The 17,228-nt window shown below is 49.8% G+C and overlaps 1 protein-coding gene and 1 pseudogene across 2 annotated transcripts; one reads left to right on the forward strand and one right to left on the reverse strand.

Annotated features, from left to right (window-relative positions):
• Positions 1-503: 503 nt before the first annotated feature.
• Positions 504-4,203, reverse strand: LOC123138404 (uncharacterized). 2 transcript variants are annotated; one of them, XM_044558380.1, is made up of 2 exons: positions 3,940-4,203; positions 504-1,776 (listed from the first exon to the last, which is right to left on the reverse strand). In XM_044558380.1, the coding sequence occupies exon 2, from the start codon at positions 1,758-1,760 to the stop codon at positions 720-722; it is 1,041 nt and encodes a 346-aa protein (XP_044414315.1). In that variant the 5' UTR covers positions 1,761-1,776; positions 3,940-4,203; the 3' UTR covers positions 504-719. The 2 variants fall into 2 exon arrangements, with proteins under 2 accessions (XP_044414315.1, XP_044414316.1); XM_044558381.1 differs by having other exon boundaries at positions 504-1,772; positions 3,940-4,183.
• A 6,285-nt stretch (positions 4,204-10,488) lies between these two features.
• Positions 10,489-17,228, forward strand: part of LOC123139490 (uncharacterized) — a 32,784-nt pseudogene continuing 26,044 nt past the window's right edge.

Consider the following 17,228-nt stretch of genomic DNA (forward strand, 5'->3'; position numbering starts at 1 on the left):
TTCAGAAGTCAAGCTTCATAAACTTTGACCAAATTTAAATCAGCTACATCATGATTCATGACTCATGAGACATGTTTTTTTACATGGATTTTGCTACAAATTGATGTCAGTTTTTCTTAGCAAGCATGACAAATCCTTGCCATGTTCAGTTTTTTTGCCAGGAATTGCCTTGCTTCTAAAAAAAACTGCCATCCCCGCAACAATATAATTTTGACATAAAAACCGTTTGATTTGCCATGTTTAAAAATCCAACGCCAGACTTTATTTTTAGATATTCTTGGTCGTTCTCATGTGCTGTATTATGTGAGTGCATCTGCGCATTTCATCGTTCTCATGTCTGCAATTATTCATAGCTTCACCCGGCAGTGCAGTGAGTACTGTATTTAAAACCCAACAGCATGTCACAAGTGAAATACGCTGAACAACGCAATATCCAACACATCAGAGCCACGCACACAACAAAGAACAGCAGCTGGAATAATTGGCCAGAAACAATTGGAAACTACACAAGCCGCACAAGATGGATGCGGCATTTTCCTTTTTCAGCAAAGAATGTGAAAATGATACATGGTTGATGGAAAGCAATGATGAGCTGAGGTTAAGACAAACTACTTTGGTACAATGATCATGAACAAGTAAATTTTGGTTGGAATTGATGAATGCCAGGCACCAGGGAATCAGCTGTGCATGTACTCTGGTGACAGAGAGCCCCTGCCTTCTCAATTAGAATCTAAAAACAGTCTTCCACGGTTCCTACGGCGTCGCCGGCGACGCCTGTCTGATCTAAGCATACCCGCCCCTTCCCCTCCGGCCAGAGCCATGTCATCCTCGTCGTCGCCCTCCAAGGTGAAAGGGTACGGGGTGGTTCCATTGGCGCCACCGCTGCTAACCGCATAACCTTCCTCGGCATCTCCAGGCATGCCACTTGGACTCTGGAGCCTTTGTGTTCGGTGTCGCTGAGCAACTTGACGCATCATGAATATTATCAACCTCCGAGCGTTATCCGCCTCCCGGTCATTGCCACGGTCGTCGTCGTCGCTGTCTTCGTCCTCCAAGTCCGCTCCATCCTCCAGGTCCAACACATAGTCACCCCAAACCACTGCCCTCCCCATTGATGAAGTGACCGTGCTGAGCGCGTCTTCCCTCTCTCTTTCAAACTCGAGCGATCTCCACTTCTGTTCGACGGCAGGATCCACTTCCCTTGGCTGCACAAGAGGGTGCTCCAACTTCACATGCTTGCGGAGTTCCTTGTACGTCCCCACAAACGAGCAGCCATCCTGCATGCATGTTCTCCTTTTTCCGTTCAGATAGCTTCGAGCTGGTTCTACCACAGTCCACCCCTTTACTTTGCCACGACACAATGGGCATGCGAGGTCAATGGACTCGGTCTTCTCGACTGCAGTCAATGGCACAAAGTCCAAGGTACTGCCAACAGTGCTGGCAGGCAGTTCCTCAAGCAATGCCCCCTTGGTGTATGCCTTCTTGAACTGATCGAGGCAATTTGAGTGCCGGTAGCTCGTTCCACACATGTAAGGGCGACAGCCCTTGTCATGAGATGAACAAAGGAGAAGCACAGCATTGTGTGGGTATTCCATGCACACAGAGCAGTTGGCATCTTCCCAGTCCATCTTCTGCACAGCTGGCAGTGCTTTCTTCCGGTTGGCTCCTTTCATTGCCTTCCAGCGGTACGAAGGAATGGGATACGGCGTGGCCCTGAGACGACGAGCCGCATGCCTCTTTGCCCTTGCATTTCTTGCCATTTTCTTGGAAACCTGTCTGGAAAACCATCACTACATGAGCACCGCATAACAGTGTAACTTACGATAAACAGGACGATTAATACTCACTCTGTCCCAAAATAAGTGTCTCAACTTTGTACTAAAAGTTGAGACACTTGTTTTGGGACGGAGGGAGTAAAACATAAAGGAGGGGAGAGATCAGCACCACACCAGGAACATGAACAAACAAAAGAAAGTCCCTTCCAATTATGTTAGTATAGTAACAATCAAAGTCATATGAAGGAGAAAATGATATCAACTCATCCAGCATATTCTCTGCCCCGAATGGTTCAACGGAATAAGCAGCAGGGCAGCAAAGGGGGGTGACAGCATCAAACACAATCAAGTAGACTGGCTACAGGAGCCAATTTCATTAAGTTCTGGGTACTGGGATCATACACTGCCAAGATCATCAGGAGAAAGTTCTACCCTAGAAAGAAAAACGAATACGCAAAGCCAAGCCCTGAAGATTACTTGATCTGCATCACTCATGATGAAGAACACATCATAGATCAAAGTCCACAGAGATAATGTAGAAGGTTGTGAATTGTGTCAAAAGCACACAAGTAATAAAGCTGAAGCATATTACTGATGAAAGTGTATCAACAGATTGCCAATATACATACAACCAAGAAGCACATCAACTTGTAGGCAAATAATCATGTTTATATAACCAAATCGACCCTCCCCCAGATTTAGATTGAGATAAGAACAAACTGTTTAGCAACATTACCACACAATTGCAGCTTTACTCTTGCAACAGCTGTCCTCAAACAGGCAATCAAACTTCAGATCCACAAGAATGGCTAACAAAGCAGCGCATGCACCAGAAGTCACAAATAGACTTTCTGGGATCCAAGTACAGTTGGGTACACGGATAAAGAAACAAGGAGCTGGAACAACCAGGAGCATTGAATAATGAAATACATCAGATGTGATCTACATTCCCCATTAAAAAATCACACCTAAGAGCTAGATAAGACTAGCTAAAGGAGAAAAAACCAGCGACTCACATGGAGCATCTCAGCTCGTCTCAGATCTGCCAGATTAGATGTGAGAAAACAAGGAACAACACATACTACTTTTTTAATTGGAGAGAATCATTTGATACTGCACTTGGGCCAAAGATTCCATCCTTTGAGGACATGCTACGTTACCAGCACACGGAAAGAATATGAAGCAAAGGTGTCTCCTTTAAGTTTCACCTTGCTCCTGGTCCTGCTTACACGATAAATGCAGATTGCGAGCACATGGAAGGAGGTTGGGAAATGATCTCTTTTGCCGCAACTTGTTGTCTTGGACCCAAATCCAGCATTCTCGAGCCAACATTAGCGGCAGAAGGATGCATTTATTTTCCTTCCATGTAAAATAAAAGCACCCTATCCACTCAATGGTGCAGTAGTAACTAAGCAAGATCTGCCTTCCTGCACTTCAGGCGAAGAACTGCATGCCAGAATGCTAACAAATCCGGAGAAGGCAGCCCTGTTGCTTCACTTAAGACTCGTAATTACTCACATTCCTAGGGAAATGAGCATCAAGTTGATCATTTCCAACAGAAAAGAGAAATCCAGACACAACAACAATCGCAATTGCACACCAAATTCATTGATCACGCCATTGTGGCACATGGTTCCAATCTACAGTACACGCAGAGCCAAACACCAAGCAGAAGTGACAAAATTACTGCTTCATCCACTCGCAATTGGCGGAAGAGAAGCCCTCCTTTGCTCGGGTAACTTCAATCTAGGCCAAAGACCCAAGAGATCGTGACCGCAGGCACCCAAATCCTCACTGCCCCGGGCGAAATTCCCACGGAGAGGGTGAATTTTGGTCACCTCATGATAGATCCCCGCCCAGACCGCTGCCGGCAGCGCGCCCACCGGATCACGGCCTGGGCTCCCCAGATACTGCCCCGGGCCGCCTCCTTCCCGCCGGAACCAGCCGCAGAGCACCCGAATCGCCGCCGGGACACCCGAAATTCCCCGGGAAGATGCCGTTTCCCCGCAATTCCCAGCGCAACACGCAAGCAAAACCACGTCCCTCACCACTCCACGCCCCAGAGGAGCAGACCTCACCCCATCCTTCCCAAACCAAAACCACAACCACCAAATCGACCGATAGAAAGCAGAGGCAGAGCAGGGGGCTATAGTTGGATATATACCTAGAGCGCGGCGGGGTCGGCGAGGGGCGCGGGCCCGGGAGGTCCCGGCGGCGGGCAGGCGCGAGGCCGCGGCGGAGTCGGGCACGGCGGGGCGACGACGGCGGGCGCGAGGAGGAGTACGGGGAGGAGTGCAGGGGAACGGAGAGGACAAGGACGCAAGTTATGGAGGCGAACGATTTGCTCGAGGGAAGGGAGAGAGAGAAGAAGAAAAGTGGCGCAAAAAGAAGAGAAAAAAACTGGATAAGGAAAAAAAAAGGAGCGAGGAGAGAGAGAGTTAGAGAGAGAAGGGAAGTTGGGAAATGGACGCAAGGAGGGAGGGAGGGGGAGGAGAGAATGGGCGGTGGACCAAGGGTTGGAGATAGGCAGCCACGTTTGGTTTTTTGTTGCGTTCGCGTTGCAATTACGGCTGGTTTTTGGTGCGGGGGAGGCGTGGGGCGGGTCCGTGGACCGGACCCGTCGCGGGCGGACACGAGGGTCGCGGCGGCGAGGCGGGGCGCGTGGGCGGCGTCCATGCGGGCGGTGAGGCGCCGCTGTGAGTGACGCAACCGACGGGATCGGATCGGAGGGGCATGTGCTGCTGCGTTGAAACCACGGACGGGGAGGAATATGCGTATTCTCTCCTCAGATTTATTCATCGCGGGGGTGGCGGCCATTTTTTTACGAACGTTGCTATATACACGATGGATCCTAGCCGATTTACGCACGACGTTGTTAATCAAACCGTCGCTGGGAAGAAGCAAAGTACAGGACACCATCCGATGTCACATCGTGCAAGAATCGTCCACGCCGTGTCGTGCGCAAAGTAGTTTCGTTTTTTTACCCCCGTGTGTTAATTAAAACTTAAAAGAACAGGAATTTTGATTCCTTCGCGCGGAAAAACACGTCACCCGGTCTCTTCACCTTTCCACGCCTCGTCTCTCCAACGGTTCAACCAGTAGAACCGACGATCCTCCAGTAAAAAAAAATTGTAGTTGAACCGACGATCCTCCAGTAAACAATTTTTGTAGTTGAACCCACGATGACTGCGAACGAATTTTTTTTGAATGCCAAAATGGCTAGTTTTATTAATTTAAATCACACTAACATCGTCAATTAACAACGATAAAATAAAGCTGGGGGGTTCATCTGCCCAAAAACACTTCTCTGAATTACACTCCTGGGCAACGATTTGGTTTGGGGATTATTTATCTTTTCATGTTCGATCGAATTACCGAGCTATGACATCTCAAAAAAAGCTCCTATGGCCCAGCATCCTTCTTCTTCTTCTTTTTCTTCTTCTCGAGTGTATGGAAGATCAACCCGTGCCGATTCTCATGTCTTCGTATGTGGTTTGCAAATAACTGGACGGTTTTTACTCTCGCAGGATTGCATTACAAAAGGTTTGGCATTGCAATCCTGTACCCCTATTTCGGGTGCTCCGTGAGATCCTGCTAGTAAAAGAGGGTCTTAATTAGTGATTTTCTCGATGGAACCACCAAGCTGACCAAGCACATGCTCTTTTGATGCCAAAAGATTACGAGTTAATGCGATAGTTTGTTGCCAACTATCGCCTAGAGATTGACATGGTCACCTTTGCTATCAATGAGCTAAATTAATAGACCACCAAAGGATAATGTTTCGTTTGTTTTGTGTTTTTCTGCTTGAGATATCGCCTTGATTTTCACAATGATCAACATTATCTCATCTGTGGCACCATTGTTACAGTAAGAACCATCACCTCGATTAAACAACACATCGCCATTCACTGGAGCCACACCCCTCTTCACTCGACCACACAAACTAGATCTACAATGTCATCATCTCAAGCATCGACCAATCATCATCCTCATTGAAGTGGGCAGCACTAGTGCCAGTACATCGCATTGACCAAGAAGGCCCGAGGCTTGGACCTTGAGATCTCCTAGAGCGCAGGATAGCCTGTTTTCCCTCCTCGCCCCACCCTCTCCTTGATGATCACTATGGCGAGGCAACAGTTGAGTGTAGGCCCATCGGACGAGGAAGCAACAACATTATTAATTGACGATGTAGTGGAGCTTGGGGTTAGTCATAGCTAACTAGCCGAACGGTGGTGGCGACGCTTAAGCCTATTGCTAAATTTTGTGGGCTTCTCAATTTGAAATGTTAACGATGAGCTACAAAAAGATATATAACCCTTTATGACTTGTAGAAATCGTATATTGTGCACCTAAAAAAGGGCAGCCCGGTGCATGCAGCTCCCGCTTGCGCAAGGGTTCGGGAAAGGGTCCAACCACTTTAGGTCTATAGTATGCAAGCTTTCCCTACATTTCTGTAAGAGGCTGTTTTCAGGACTTGAACCCGTGACCTCATGGACTTGAAATTGTATATTGTGCACCTAATCAAATTAAAATGTGTGAGTACATAGATACAATATACATTTTTTTAGTTGTTTGGCTTGTTTACCATATGTGCCATGTGGTAGACACAACATGCATATATATCTTAACACAGACATTTCACTTCAAATTTGATTGAAGACTCGAGGAAAGAATGCAACGAAAAGTAGTTAATTTGGATTGGGTTGTTAATTCCGCCTGTTAGCAATGGTACAGCTGAATTTTCTGTTCATGTTTATTGGGCCGTGTTTTGAAACTTCTACTTCACGATAGATGATACGTTATTTTTGTGACCTCATTTTATCTTTAGATCTTCTTTGAGAACTTTGAGCAAAATTCTCGGCTTAAAATGCACCCTTTGCACCACAAGACCCGTCGCATATGATACGTTCTTGGAGTTGTATATAATCTTTTCTTTTGAAATGCTGATTACAACATAGACGCACGCGCTCACACATCGTTTATTGAAGACCAGATCGATCGAAATTGCAGAGCTTTAAGATCAATGACGTCGCCACATGCGTAGAATAATTTGAGTCGTACATAATCGATGCAGTTCTTTTATTTAGCAAAACATGCTGTTCAGTTGTACGACAATACGCGTATTTTTTGTATTTTTGCGTGTGTGACGTGGTTTAGTGTTACCAGAGGAAAGGGTCACCGTTCTCAGGTCGCCTAGACAGACATTTTATTTAAGAGACTAGAGAGACTTTCACGCGAACAAGTAACGAGAAGAGTGGAAACAACCGCAACCTTGGCTTAGCTGTCTTGTTGTGCGATTTGGCCACCGTGCAGATCAGATGGGTCGATCAAGGGCGACTAAGCTGGAAGATTCCTGCACACTACTAGTAGTACTAGTATCAGCATGTGGCAGGAAGAGAATAATGATGCGATCAAATCTGAATGGGGATAGATAGGGTCTGGACTGGATGGATGGACCGCGAAGCGCGGCACGCACGCACTGGATTTGGGTGCTGTTGGCCGGCATCCTTGCTTGTTCTCAAGCCTGAAAACTCAGTTTCGGTGGTTCAGACTTCATCAGAGGAAGAAAACGCAAACGGGGAAAGGATGCTACGGGGATCGCATGATCGATGCTGCGTGGTGGTCCCGCTTTCCATCTCTCTCCCTTGTTGGGAATAAGAGCCACGGGCAGAGCGTGGTGGCCGCGTGTGCACGTCGGGCGTGGACCGGACCGCGCCGGGTCCGTGGCTTAGGGGGTGTGTGCGTGCGTGAGTTAGAGCATCTCTAATAGATGGTTCAGATTTTGACGGTTCAAAATTGAAGATGTAAAATTTGGATCGCCAAAAAAATGCATTTTGGAGCTTCGAAAAACGTTCAACTTCAACAGATGATCCAAATTGATGGTCCAAAAAAGCAACTCCAATAGATGGTCGAAATCAAATATGTAAAAATCTGAAAACGGCCGCGCGGCTGCTGCCAGCCACTGTTCAGCAACGATTTTGCATTGAACTAGCATCAAAAATTTGAAAATAAAGTGCATCGTCATCATAGTTTCAATCAAAAGTGCATCACCATCATAGTATCAAATCCCTCTACCAAAAGAGCATTGTCTCAATCAAAGTTTTTCGCCCTAGAAATTGAAATGCACATGAATATTACTCATGCGGGCCATCAACACCACCGGCCTTGTGAACCGTGGTACGATCATCATCTTCACCACCATCTTTGTCGACGTTCTCAACAAGCGGTGAACTCTCGTTGCGTGAGCACCACTGGAAGCATCTTCATTGCGTCCCATACCGGTCATGTTGCCGACGAAGCCAACTCCAACGCCACTCATGTTGCCGCCATAGCCACCTCCCAAGCCACCCATCATGTTGCCGCCAAAGCCACCTCCCATGCCGCCAAAGCCACCTCCCATGCCGCTAAAGTCACCTTCCATGTTGCCACCGAAGCCACCTCCCATGTTTCCGCCAAACGCACCATTCATGGAACCTCCAATCATGTTCATGCAACCACCCATGGCACCTCCCATGCCTCCTCCCATGCCTCCTCCCATCATCATTTGCCTCATGAGCATTTGCTTCTTCATGAGCATTTCATCGCACACAATTTTCAACATATGCCTTTGCCTTGGCATCAAGAGTTGATGTGTCCATAAACATAAACTTGAGTGTCCTCTCCTCAACCATCTTCCTCTCTTCGGCCGTGGCCTTCTTCTCCTCTAGGTCCACCTTCCTCTCCTCGGCCGCCGCCCTTCGCCGCTCGGCCTCACTCCTCTCCTCTATTTCCTTGAGCTTCAAGATTCTTTTCTCTTCGACATACTCTTTCCTCGCTATGACAATGGCATCAAATCCTTCCTTGAGATCATTGTCTCCGGCCTTGGTTCCCTTCGCTTTCTTGTTTCCATCGGGCCTATAAGATTTTGTCGCGGAGTGAGGAGTGGGGCTCGTCTCCTCAGCGACATCTTCTTCATCCTCAAGCACCACACTCTTCTTCTTCGACGATTCAAAAGTCTCTCTAGTTTTCCACTTCTCCTCATCCTTGAGCTCTTTGTAGCAATGATGAAAAGTGAAAGCTTTTCCTTTCCTTTTCTTCTTCTCGCCTTTCATGTTCCTCTCTCGAAACAATCCTTAAGCAATCATTTTCTACAATAAAACAAGCAACACATCATCATCAACATGTGGAACAAAGAGGAAATATTTGACAAAGCACGCACGAAGAGGGAATATTTACCAAGTCACTTTCACCGCAACCTGGTTCATGCAAGCAACGTTTGACAAGCAACCATACCACTTTTGGCATTCGACGTTGATTGTGGACCAATGTTGGCGTAGAGAGTCGCTCGAACGGAAGTGACCACTTGTGTTGCGCTCATCGAAGTACTCCTTGATGCGTTGCCAATAGGTGCTCACCGTTTGGTCGCTTCCAATGCTTGCATCTTTGAGAGATTTTCTTCCAAGCAGTGCATATCAACACATCCTCCGCGGTGGTATAATTTCCACTTCTTCCCTTGACAACAAAGCCCTCATCGTCCACATCAAGATTGTCATCATCATATTGGGTTTCATATTCTTGTGACGCATACATGTAATCATCATTTGCCACATTTGTCGCGTGCATGAAAGCTTCATCATCAAGACTACAATTGGACGCACAAACAATCAAGAACACATACAATTTGAAACAACAAACGATAGCACAACCGGAAAATTTATACCTTTGTGACATTTTGTCGAACATGTTGGAGGCGGTGGCCGTTGGCGTGGCCACATCGTCCTCCACGGCCGGCGGTGGCGGGGGGGGGGGGGGGGGGAGGAGGTTGAGGAATGGATGTATGGCTGCTGGAGGAGGCCGCCGGCCGCATTGGGTGCGAGTCATCACCCCGAGCCGCCGCGGCCGCCTTGGAGACCTTCACCTGCCGCTTAGAACTATCGGTCGGGTTGCGACTGTAGTTGTCCGCCCGTTTTCCTTCGCCTCGGCCCTTTGCCGGCTTCGCCGCCGCGGGTGTGGGGTAGCGGCATGGCAGCGGTTGCAGGCGAGATGGCAGCGGCGACTGCCACGTGGGTCAGCCCACCGGCTGCGGTGGCGGCGGAGAAGGCAGCAGGGGCGGCGGCGGCCGGGCGGGTCGCGGGTGGGCGGGAAAGGAAATGAAGTGGTGGTTGGGCGTTCGCGTGCGGCGGCTGGTTTTGGACCAAATGCACCTTGTGATGTAAATTTGCACCGCGAGGTGTTGCATTTACATCACGAGGAGGCCGCGATCCAATTTTTTTTACATATGGACCGTATGTTGGAGAAGCGTTTTTTGCCTCAGACGGTCCAAAAGTTAGGTATTTTTACATTTGGACTGTCTATTGGAGATGCTCTTAGGCTGGTGCATGTGTGTGTGTGTGCGCACCCAGCGAGCATGCGTGGTGTAGACCAGGAGGTTAGGCCAACTCCAGCGCGCGACCCCATTCTGTCCGGGTGCGTCCGTAAACGGACAAACCAAACAGCCGAGCGCGTGGGTGCAAATGGACCTTTGTTCGTTTTCTGTCCGCTTTCGACCCATCCCTGTCCCAACTTTGCACCAATTTTGGGGCGAAACGGACAGCGCGCGGATGGGTGGGACGCGCGCACGTGTCCTCCCCTGGCCCACTTGTCAGTGGCACATAGCAACCCCCCCCCCCCCGCGCCCCATTTGGCGCCATTCCCCCCCAAACCATCCCACGTTCCGCCCCATCCTCCCCCGTCCATGGCCAACGCCCCACCGAATTTTGGCGACCTGGCCGTCGACCTGCCCGCAAATGTGAAGAATAAGGCGGCCAGGGGTGCAAGGAAGCCACGGTCGGAGTGCACGCCGGAGGAGATCGCCAAGTTGGACGCGGAATCGGCGAAGAGGAGGAACCGGAGGGCGGCCGTCAAGGGCAAGACCGCCGCGGCCAAGTTTGCCGCCGAGCGCGATGCGGCGGAGGCCGCGCGACGCTAGGCCGAGGTCGACGAGAAGGAGGCCATCGTCAACAAAGCGCACGCCCTCCTCATGCTTGGCATGTGCCGTCCGGTGGGGTTCTCTGGTGCGGCCGCCGGCCCGGCGAGCACATGCTCGTCGGTCGCCAGGCCTCAACATTGCTCATCACCGACGTCGCGGACCATGCCTATGTCGCCCGGCTTTCCCCCGCCAAGGCACGATGGACACACCCGTTTTTCGGGCTCGCCGGACATCGGTGTGATTGCGTCGTCCACCCCGCGCCCCTCGGCCGTCATCGACCTCAACGTCATGCCCGGGTCCGTGGAGATGCAAAGAAAGCAAGCACGACCACCGTTTACGGGCACCATGCCGTCGCCCCGCGTCCTGTTCGATGAAATGGCGACATCAACACCAAGGGTCGACGACTCCTTCTACAACGAGTTCATGGAGCAAGTGATCTACGAGGGTGGGCATGGCGTTGCGTACGATCCCGAGGAGACCCAAAGTCAGGATGGTCGTGCCCAATACGTTGCCGATGAAGAGCCCCACGACCATGCGGACTACGACCATGGTGACTCGTGGCATGAAGATGATGACATATATTGCGAAGGCGATGGTGATGAAGAAGATGGCATTGATATTGACATTTTAGGCGAGCCATTGTTCATCAACGAGCTCGCCCAAAGAGCGGAAGCGCAAAAGAGGAAGAAGAGCATTCACACGGGTTCATATTCACAAGATGAGGACACGTTGATTTGCCAATGTTGGATGCAGATTAGCCAAGATCTGAGGACCGACGCGCAACAAAAGGGCCTTGTTTTTTGGACGAGAGTCCACAAAACATTCCATGAAAGAAAGATGTTTGAGCCCTACCAAATTACGAGCAAACGTGGCATCACCTCGATTCAAAAGAGGTGGTTGTTCATCCAACAAGAGTGCAACAAGTATTATGCCGCACTTGAGAGCGTTGAAGCATGACCCGTGAGTGGTCTTGGTATTGGGGACTTGGTATGCTCTCCTCATCCTAGTTCGTTCTTTGCTACGGCCATGAAACTTCAGCCTTGTATATGTTTGCATGTTCATTTCTTGTTGATCATGTGGTGTAGGCATTTCAATCTTTGGAAGCATTCAAGGCCCGACACAATGACAAGCTATTCACTCTTAAGCATTGTTGGACACTCATCAACAATTGCCCCAAGTTCAAAGATCAATACCGTGAATTCCAAAGAAAGAGAGGTAAGAAGGCGGCCGCGTTTGTCGGACATGGAGATGGTGAGGCGTTGAAGAGGCCGAGGGGCAAGACAAAATCCAAGGTGGACGACATACATGATGCGTCATCCATGGCATTGCATGAGACTTTGCACGACATGATGTCTCAAAAGGATTTGAGGGACGAGAAGAAGCGACAAAGCAAGGACGAGAAAATGAAGCTATACCTAGAGCTTCAAAGGAAGAAGCTTGTGATGGAGGAGGCATCTAAGAAGAGGAAGATCGACATGGAGGGGGCGGCCCGACAAAGGCAACTAGACATCGAGGCCGCCAATGTCACGGCCAACACTACAAAAAAAAGACACATCCGTGACATTTTGGGCCGAACGAATTTTTTTCCTGTCATGCTTATGACACTTCTATGACGATAATTGTGACAAAACCCGGTACCATCATAGATGTGGTGGGCTCCTACTTCTATGACAAAAAATCATGACAGAAAATGGGTTTTTCGTCCTCGGCGGGCCAGAGACGTAGCTGCATGACATTCTTTGGGCCGTCCATGACGGAAAAAACCGTGGTAGAAGCGAGGGCGAGGAAAATATCGGGGAGTTCCCGATTACGGTGGGTGGTCGGGGGCTGAGCGATGCGCGTTTCTTTCGTACACGTACGCGCGTGGGCACGAGGCATTGGGATCTAACTGAATCCGAGGCATCGCCTAACTGAACCCAAGCGATTGCACTATAGGCTACGCATTACCGAACCCGAGCGATCGAGCGATTCCTTCGCTACTGCTACTAACTGAAGCTGATCGATGCTGCCTCTGGATGAACAGTGAGCGTTGCCGAGGGGGTTTGGATGAACAGTTCCCTGTGGGGGTTGGATGAACAGGACCTCGTGGTGTTGTCGCTGGATGAACAGGATCCGATCGATCGAGCCACTTGGGCGTGGATGAACAGGACCCCATGGAGGGCTGGATGAACAGGACCCCGTGGAGGGAAGGTTGAACAATAGCCGGTGGAGGGCTGGTTGAACAGTAGCCGGTGGAGGGCTGGATGAACAGTAGCCCGTGGAGGGGTGGTTGAACATGACCCCGTGGAGAGGGCTGTTTGAACAGTAGTCGGTGGAGGAGCGCGCGGTGGAGGCTGGATGAACAGGAGCCCATGGATGAACAGTCGCAGGTGGAGGTTGGAGGAGGTCGACGGTGGATGAACAGTAGCCTATGGAGGCTGGAGGAGGTTGACGATGGAGATGAACAGTATCCCGTGGAGTCCTGTTTTGCGGTACGCCACACCCCTCCCGATGAACAGGATCCCTGTTTCGACCGTAGCGCTCCAACACAAGTCTGTTTCCTCCGTTTTGCGGTAAACCACACCCCTCCCGATCAACAGGACCCCGTTTTGACCGTAGGAGGTCCAAAAGTCCGTTTCCTCCGTTTTGCGGTATGCCAGACCCCTCCTGATGAACATGATCTCGTTTTGACCGTGGCTGGTCGAACACAAGGCCGTTTCCTCTATTCTGTGGTATGACAGGCCTCGTTTCCATCGGCTGTTCCGTCCAATCCCTCCCGATGAACACGACGACGCATTCTGTTTCAACCCAGCCGGTTGGCTCCCCATGAACACGACGATGACGCAGTTTCTCCGTTCCGACCGAGCCATGTACATGAGCCCTGGCCGTACATATGCGCGAGTAGGCGTTTGAGACCCCGCCCATACGTACGTACGTGGCCGTATTTTCTTTCTTCCACCCTGGCCGTTGTACGTACGTGTACATGCTACGTGCGCGCCTCTACTACGGCACGTGCGCGCCTCTACATTGACCAATATGTACGTACACGTTCGCGACCAGAATGACAATGCTACATACGCTTTGACCAAGTGGGTCCCGACTGTCAGGCACTTCCTTGCGTGCGAAGATGTAGCTGGAGGGTCCCGGCAGTCAGGGGGGCGAATCATTTTTTAGCCCGTAATATGGACGCACTTCCTTGCATGCGAAGATGTAGCTGGTGGGTCCCAGCAGTCAGGGGGAAAACTTTTTTTCACAAAATACGGTGGCCGATCCGGTGGGTCCCTGCTGTCAGGTGGAGGAATACTTATTTTCCGCGTAATAAGGAGGCACTTCCTTGCTGCGGCCATGGACCCAGCTGTCAGCCTCTCCACGTACAGTACTCTTTTGATGGAAGTCGTTCCTTGACCACGTTGACCACACTGCACCGAGAGCACCAGGGCGGTGGACAACGACGAGGCCTAGGAAGGGGACGACACGGAGCCGGGGAAGACGCGGTAGTGGATGCCCACGCGGAGAGGAGAACGAGGGTTCACTGGTTCGGCTTCGGTGTGAGGCTGCTGTTGCCGTAGAATAACAGTGGGTGTGGGTGAGTGGAGGGATGGCCTGGCCAACGGTGGGAGTAGTAGGGGCGACGAGGCCTCCGCGGCAGCACAGCCGGCCACGGGAGGCAGGAGCAGGTGGCACGACCAGCGCTGCTTTGGGCGGCTGGAGCAAGAAGACCAGAGGTTGAAGAAGCACTACGGCCATTGGATGGACATCGTACGGTCACTGGAGCTTGAATCGTTCATATTGACTAAGTTGACAAACCCCTCTGTCCCTATCAACTTAGTAGGCCCACAAGTCAGCCTCCCACTATGCTGGGTCCCAGCTAGCAGGGGGAGTATTCATTTTTTTGTGCGTAATAAGGAGGCACTTCCTTGCGTGCGAAGATATAGCTGGTGGGCCGACCTGTCAGCGGGGGGAACATTTTTTTCGTGAAATACAGAGGCCCTTCCGGTGGGTCCTAGATGTCAGCTGGAGGAATCATTATTTTACATGTAATAAGGAGGCATTTCCTGGTGTGCGGCCGTGGACCCAGCTGTCAGCCTCTCCACGTACAGTCCACGTCCGATGGAAGTCGTTCCTTGACCATGTTGACGACGCCGTGCCGAGAGCACCAGGGCGATGGACGACAGTGAGGCCTAGGAAGGGGACGGCGCGGAGCCGGGTAAGACGCGGCAGTGAAAGCCCGCACGGAGAGGAGTACGAGGATTCACTGGTTCGGCTGCGGTGTGAGGCTCCCGTCGCCGCAGAATAACAAGGGGTGTGGGTGAGTAGAGGGATGCCCTGGCCAGCGGTAGGAGTAGTAGGGGGCGGTGAGGCCTGTGCGGCAGCACAGCCGGCCACGGGAGGCGGGAGCAGGCGGTCCCACCGGTGCTGGATTTGGCGGCTAGAGCAAGAAGATCAGAGTGAAGAAACACGACGTCTGTTGGATTGATATCCAACGGTTATGTCTGCTAGAATCGTTTGTTGAGGTATATAATAACTAAAAAAAAACTTGCACACCCGTCAACTTAATAGGCCCACAAGTCAGACCATTCTTTTTTTAATAATTTATATATAGCTCATTGCAACTTCTTATGCAATTTATTACAGTCTGTTTTTTTGTTGGCCAGGGCCAGGGTTAAAAATTTAAACAAAATTTTGCATATTTCTATGGGTTCCAAACTATTTTTAATACTGAAATGTCATGCTAGATTTAAAGTACTTTGAAGATATATTTAAATTAGGGTAAAGCCCAGTGAAATAGGAATCTGAAAATGTGAAAAAATTCAGAAATTATAAAGTAATTGCCAATTTGTCATCTGTTTTTATATTTACAACCCATTTCATATTACTTTCAAAATTTGCAGGCGTCTTGAAAGAGTTGCAGCCCATCAGGGCGTAGAAAAATAAGTAGGCCTGGATTGGGTATTCTTCAGAAAAATAAACTGGGCTCATTTTCCCAAAGAAAAGATAGCTGGGCTGGTCATATGGAGAACATAAAATATAAGCCCAGGCTAGACGGGCCACAACCCAGTTGAAACCCTGCTCCGTCTCAACAATAACAAAAAAAAATACTGCTCGAGCAGCTACGTCCGAGGTGTTAGCCGATCCTGTGCTATTCTCTTGTCCATTGACTATATACGCTCACAATATCGTGGGTCCCAGATGTCAGGAAACCACTAGGAGGAAGCATTTTCTTTTTCCATACACTGACATGGTGGGCCCCTACTGTCATCCTCTCCACGTACTTCTGCCGATTCCTATTGTTTGTTGACCATGTTAACAACGTGAGAGGGCGGCGCTGCGGTGAGCGCACCAAAGGACGCGGAGGACGACGGCGAGGCCTCGGACGTCGACATTAACGATTTAGGAGATGGTAGGGCGGCGATGCGTGTGCTGAGGCGCAGCCAGCCATGGGAGGCGGAAGCAGGCGGCCCCACCGGCGCTGGTTTGGTTTTGGCATCTGGAGGAAGACAGTCTGAAGAAACACGACAGACTGTAAAAGCAGCAGGAGTACTTAACAATGTTAACTGAAACCAGCAGGGGCACTTAACAACCATAGCTGAAAGCAGTATGAGTACTTATACAGGTTCAACCGTACAAAGCACGCCTCGAACAGTACTACTTTGCCTACAGTTAACCAAGGGCGAGGCCGCCAAGCCCCAGGACAAGGCCCAGGCGCCACCCCGCGCATCCACAACCTTCTGAAAGCGGCTTCATCTCACAATGTGGTTAATAAACAGGATATTCCCTTTAGAACCATGGAAAAGTAGGAACATAATCTTCTGTCCTATTCTCCAAGATGGATGAGCCTTCATTATTTGACACCACCCATGAATAAGTATCTTTTCACCTTCAAGAGGAATGGAGTAGGTCGACATAAACATCATGTTGTGACCAAGCGCAAGTCTGACCCGACCATGGTCAGGCATCTGTATAGGAACAATAGAACCGGGCAGTTTTTGTTTCAAGAAGATCACAACTGTAAAACTGTGTATAAGCAATAGTTTATGAATAACATATATAACAGAAAACAACTCATACCATAAGTTTCTCGACACAGTTGGACCCGTTCAACGAGTGCAACAGTGGCACACATATCCCATGTGGCCTTCCACCATTGAAACGCCCCATGAGGACCTCAAGACGATCAATAAAGAGTAGGAACTTGTGGATGTCATCCCATTCAACTTCAATGCCATCAGTAACAGCCGAGTTCTTACAGAATAACAAACGAGCAGCCTGCTTAACTCTGAAAAAATCTACACGTGCCACCAACTATAAGAAAATATTAGTTAGAAGTAGCATCTTCGTGAGAGATTCGTTGCTACTTCTAAAGTTAAATTGTGATTAGTTAGACATAATAGGTGGATTAAGAAGTAATCGAGGAAACAAGCAAGAACTAGATACAAAACTAACATGGATGAACAATTGGAATGACGTCCGGGGTGGAAGATCACAGTGAAGATGAGACCAGGTTCTGCTATTTCCATCAACATTCG

This window comes from Triticum aestivum, chromosome 6B (genome assembly GCF_018294505.1).
Source record: "Triticum aestivum cultivar Chinese Spring chromosome 6B, IWGSC CS RefSeq v2.1, whole genome shotgun sequence".
Taxonomy (NCBI): domain Eukaryota; kingdom Viridiplantae; phylum Streptophyta; class Magnoliopsida; order Poales; family Poaceae; genus Triticum; species Triticum aestivum.

Excerpts from the sequence above, each read along its gene's own strand:
- LOC123138404 (XM_044558380.1), bottom strand. The coding sequence starts at position 1,760 with ATGGCAAGAAATGCAAGGGCAAAGAGGCATGCGGCTCGTCGTCTCAGG.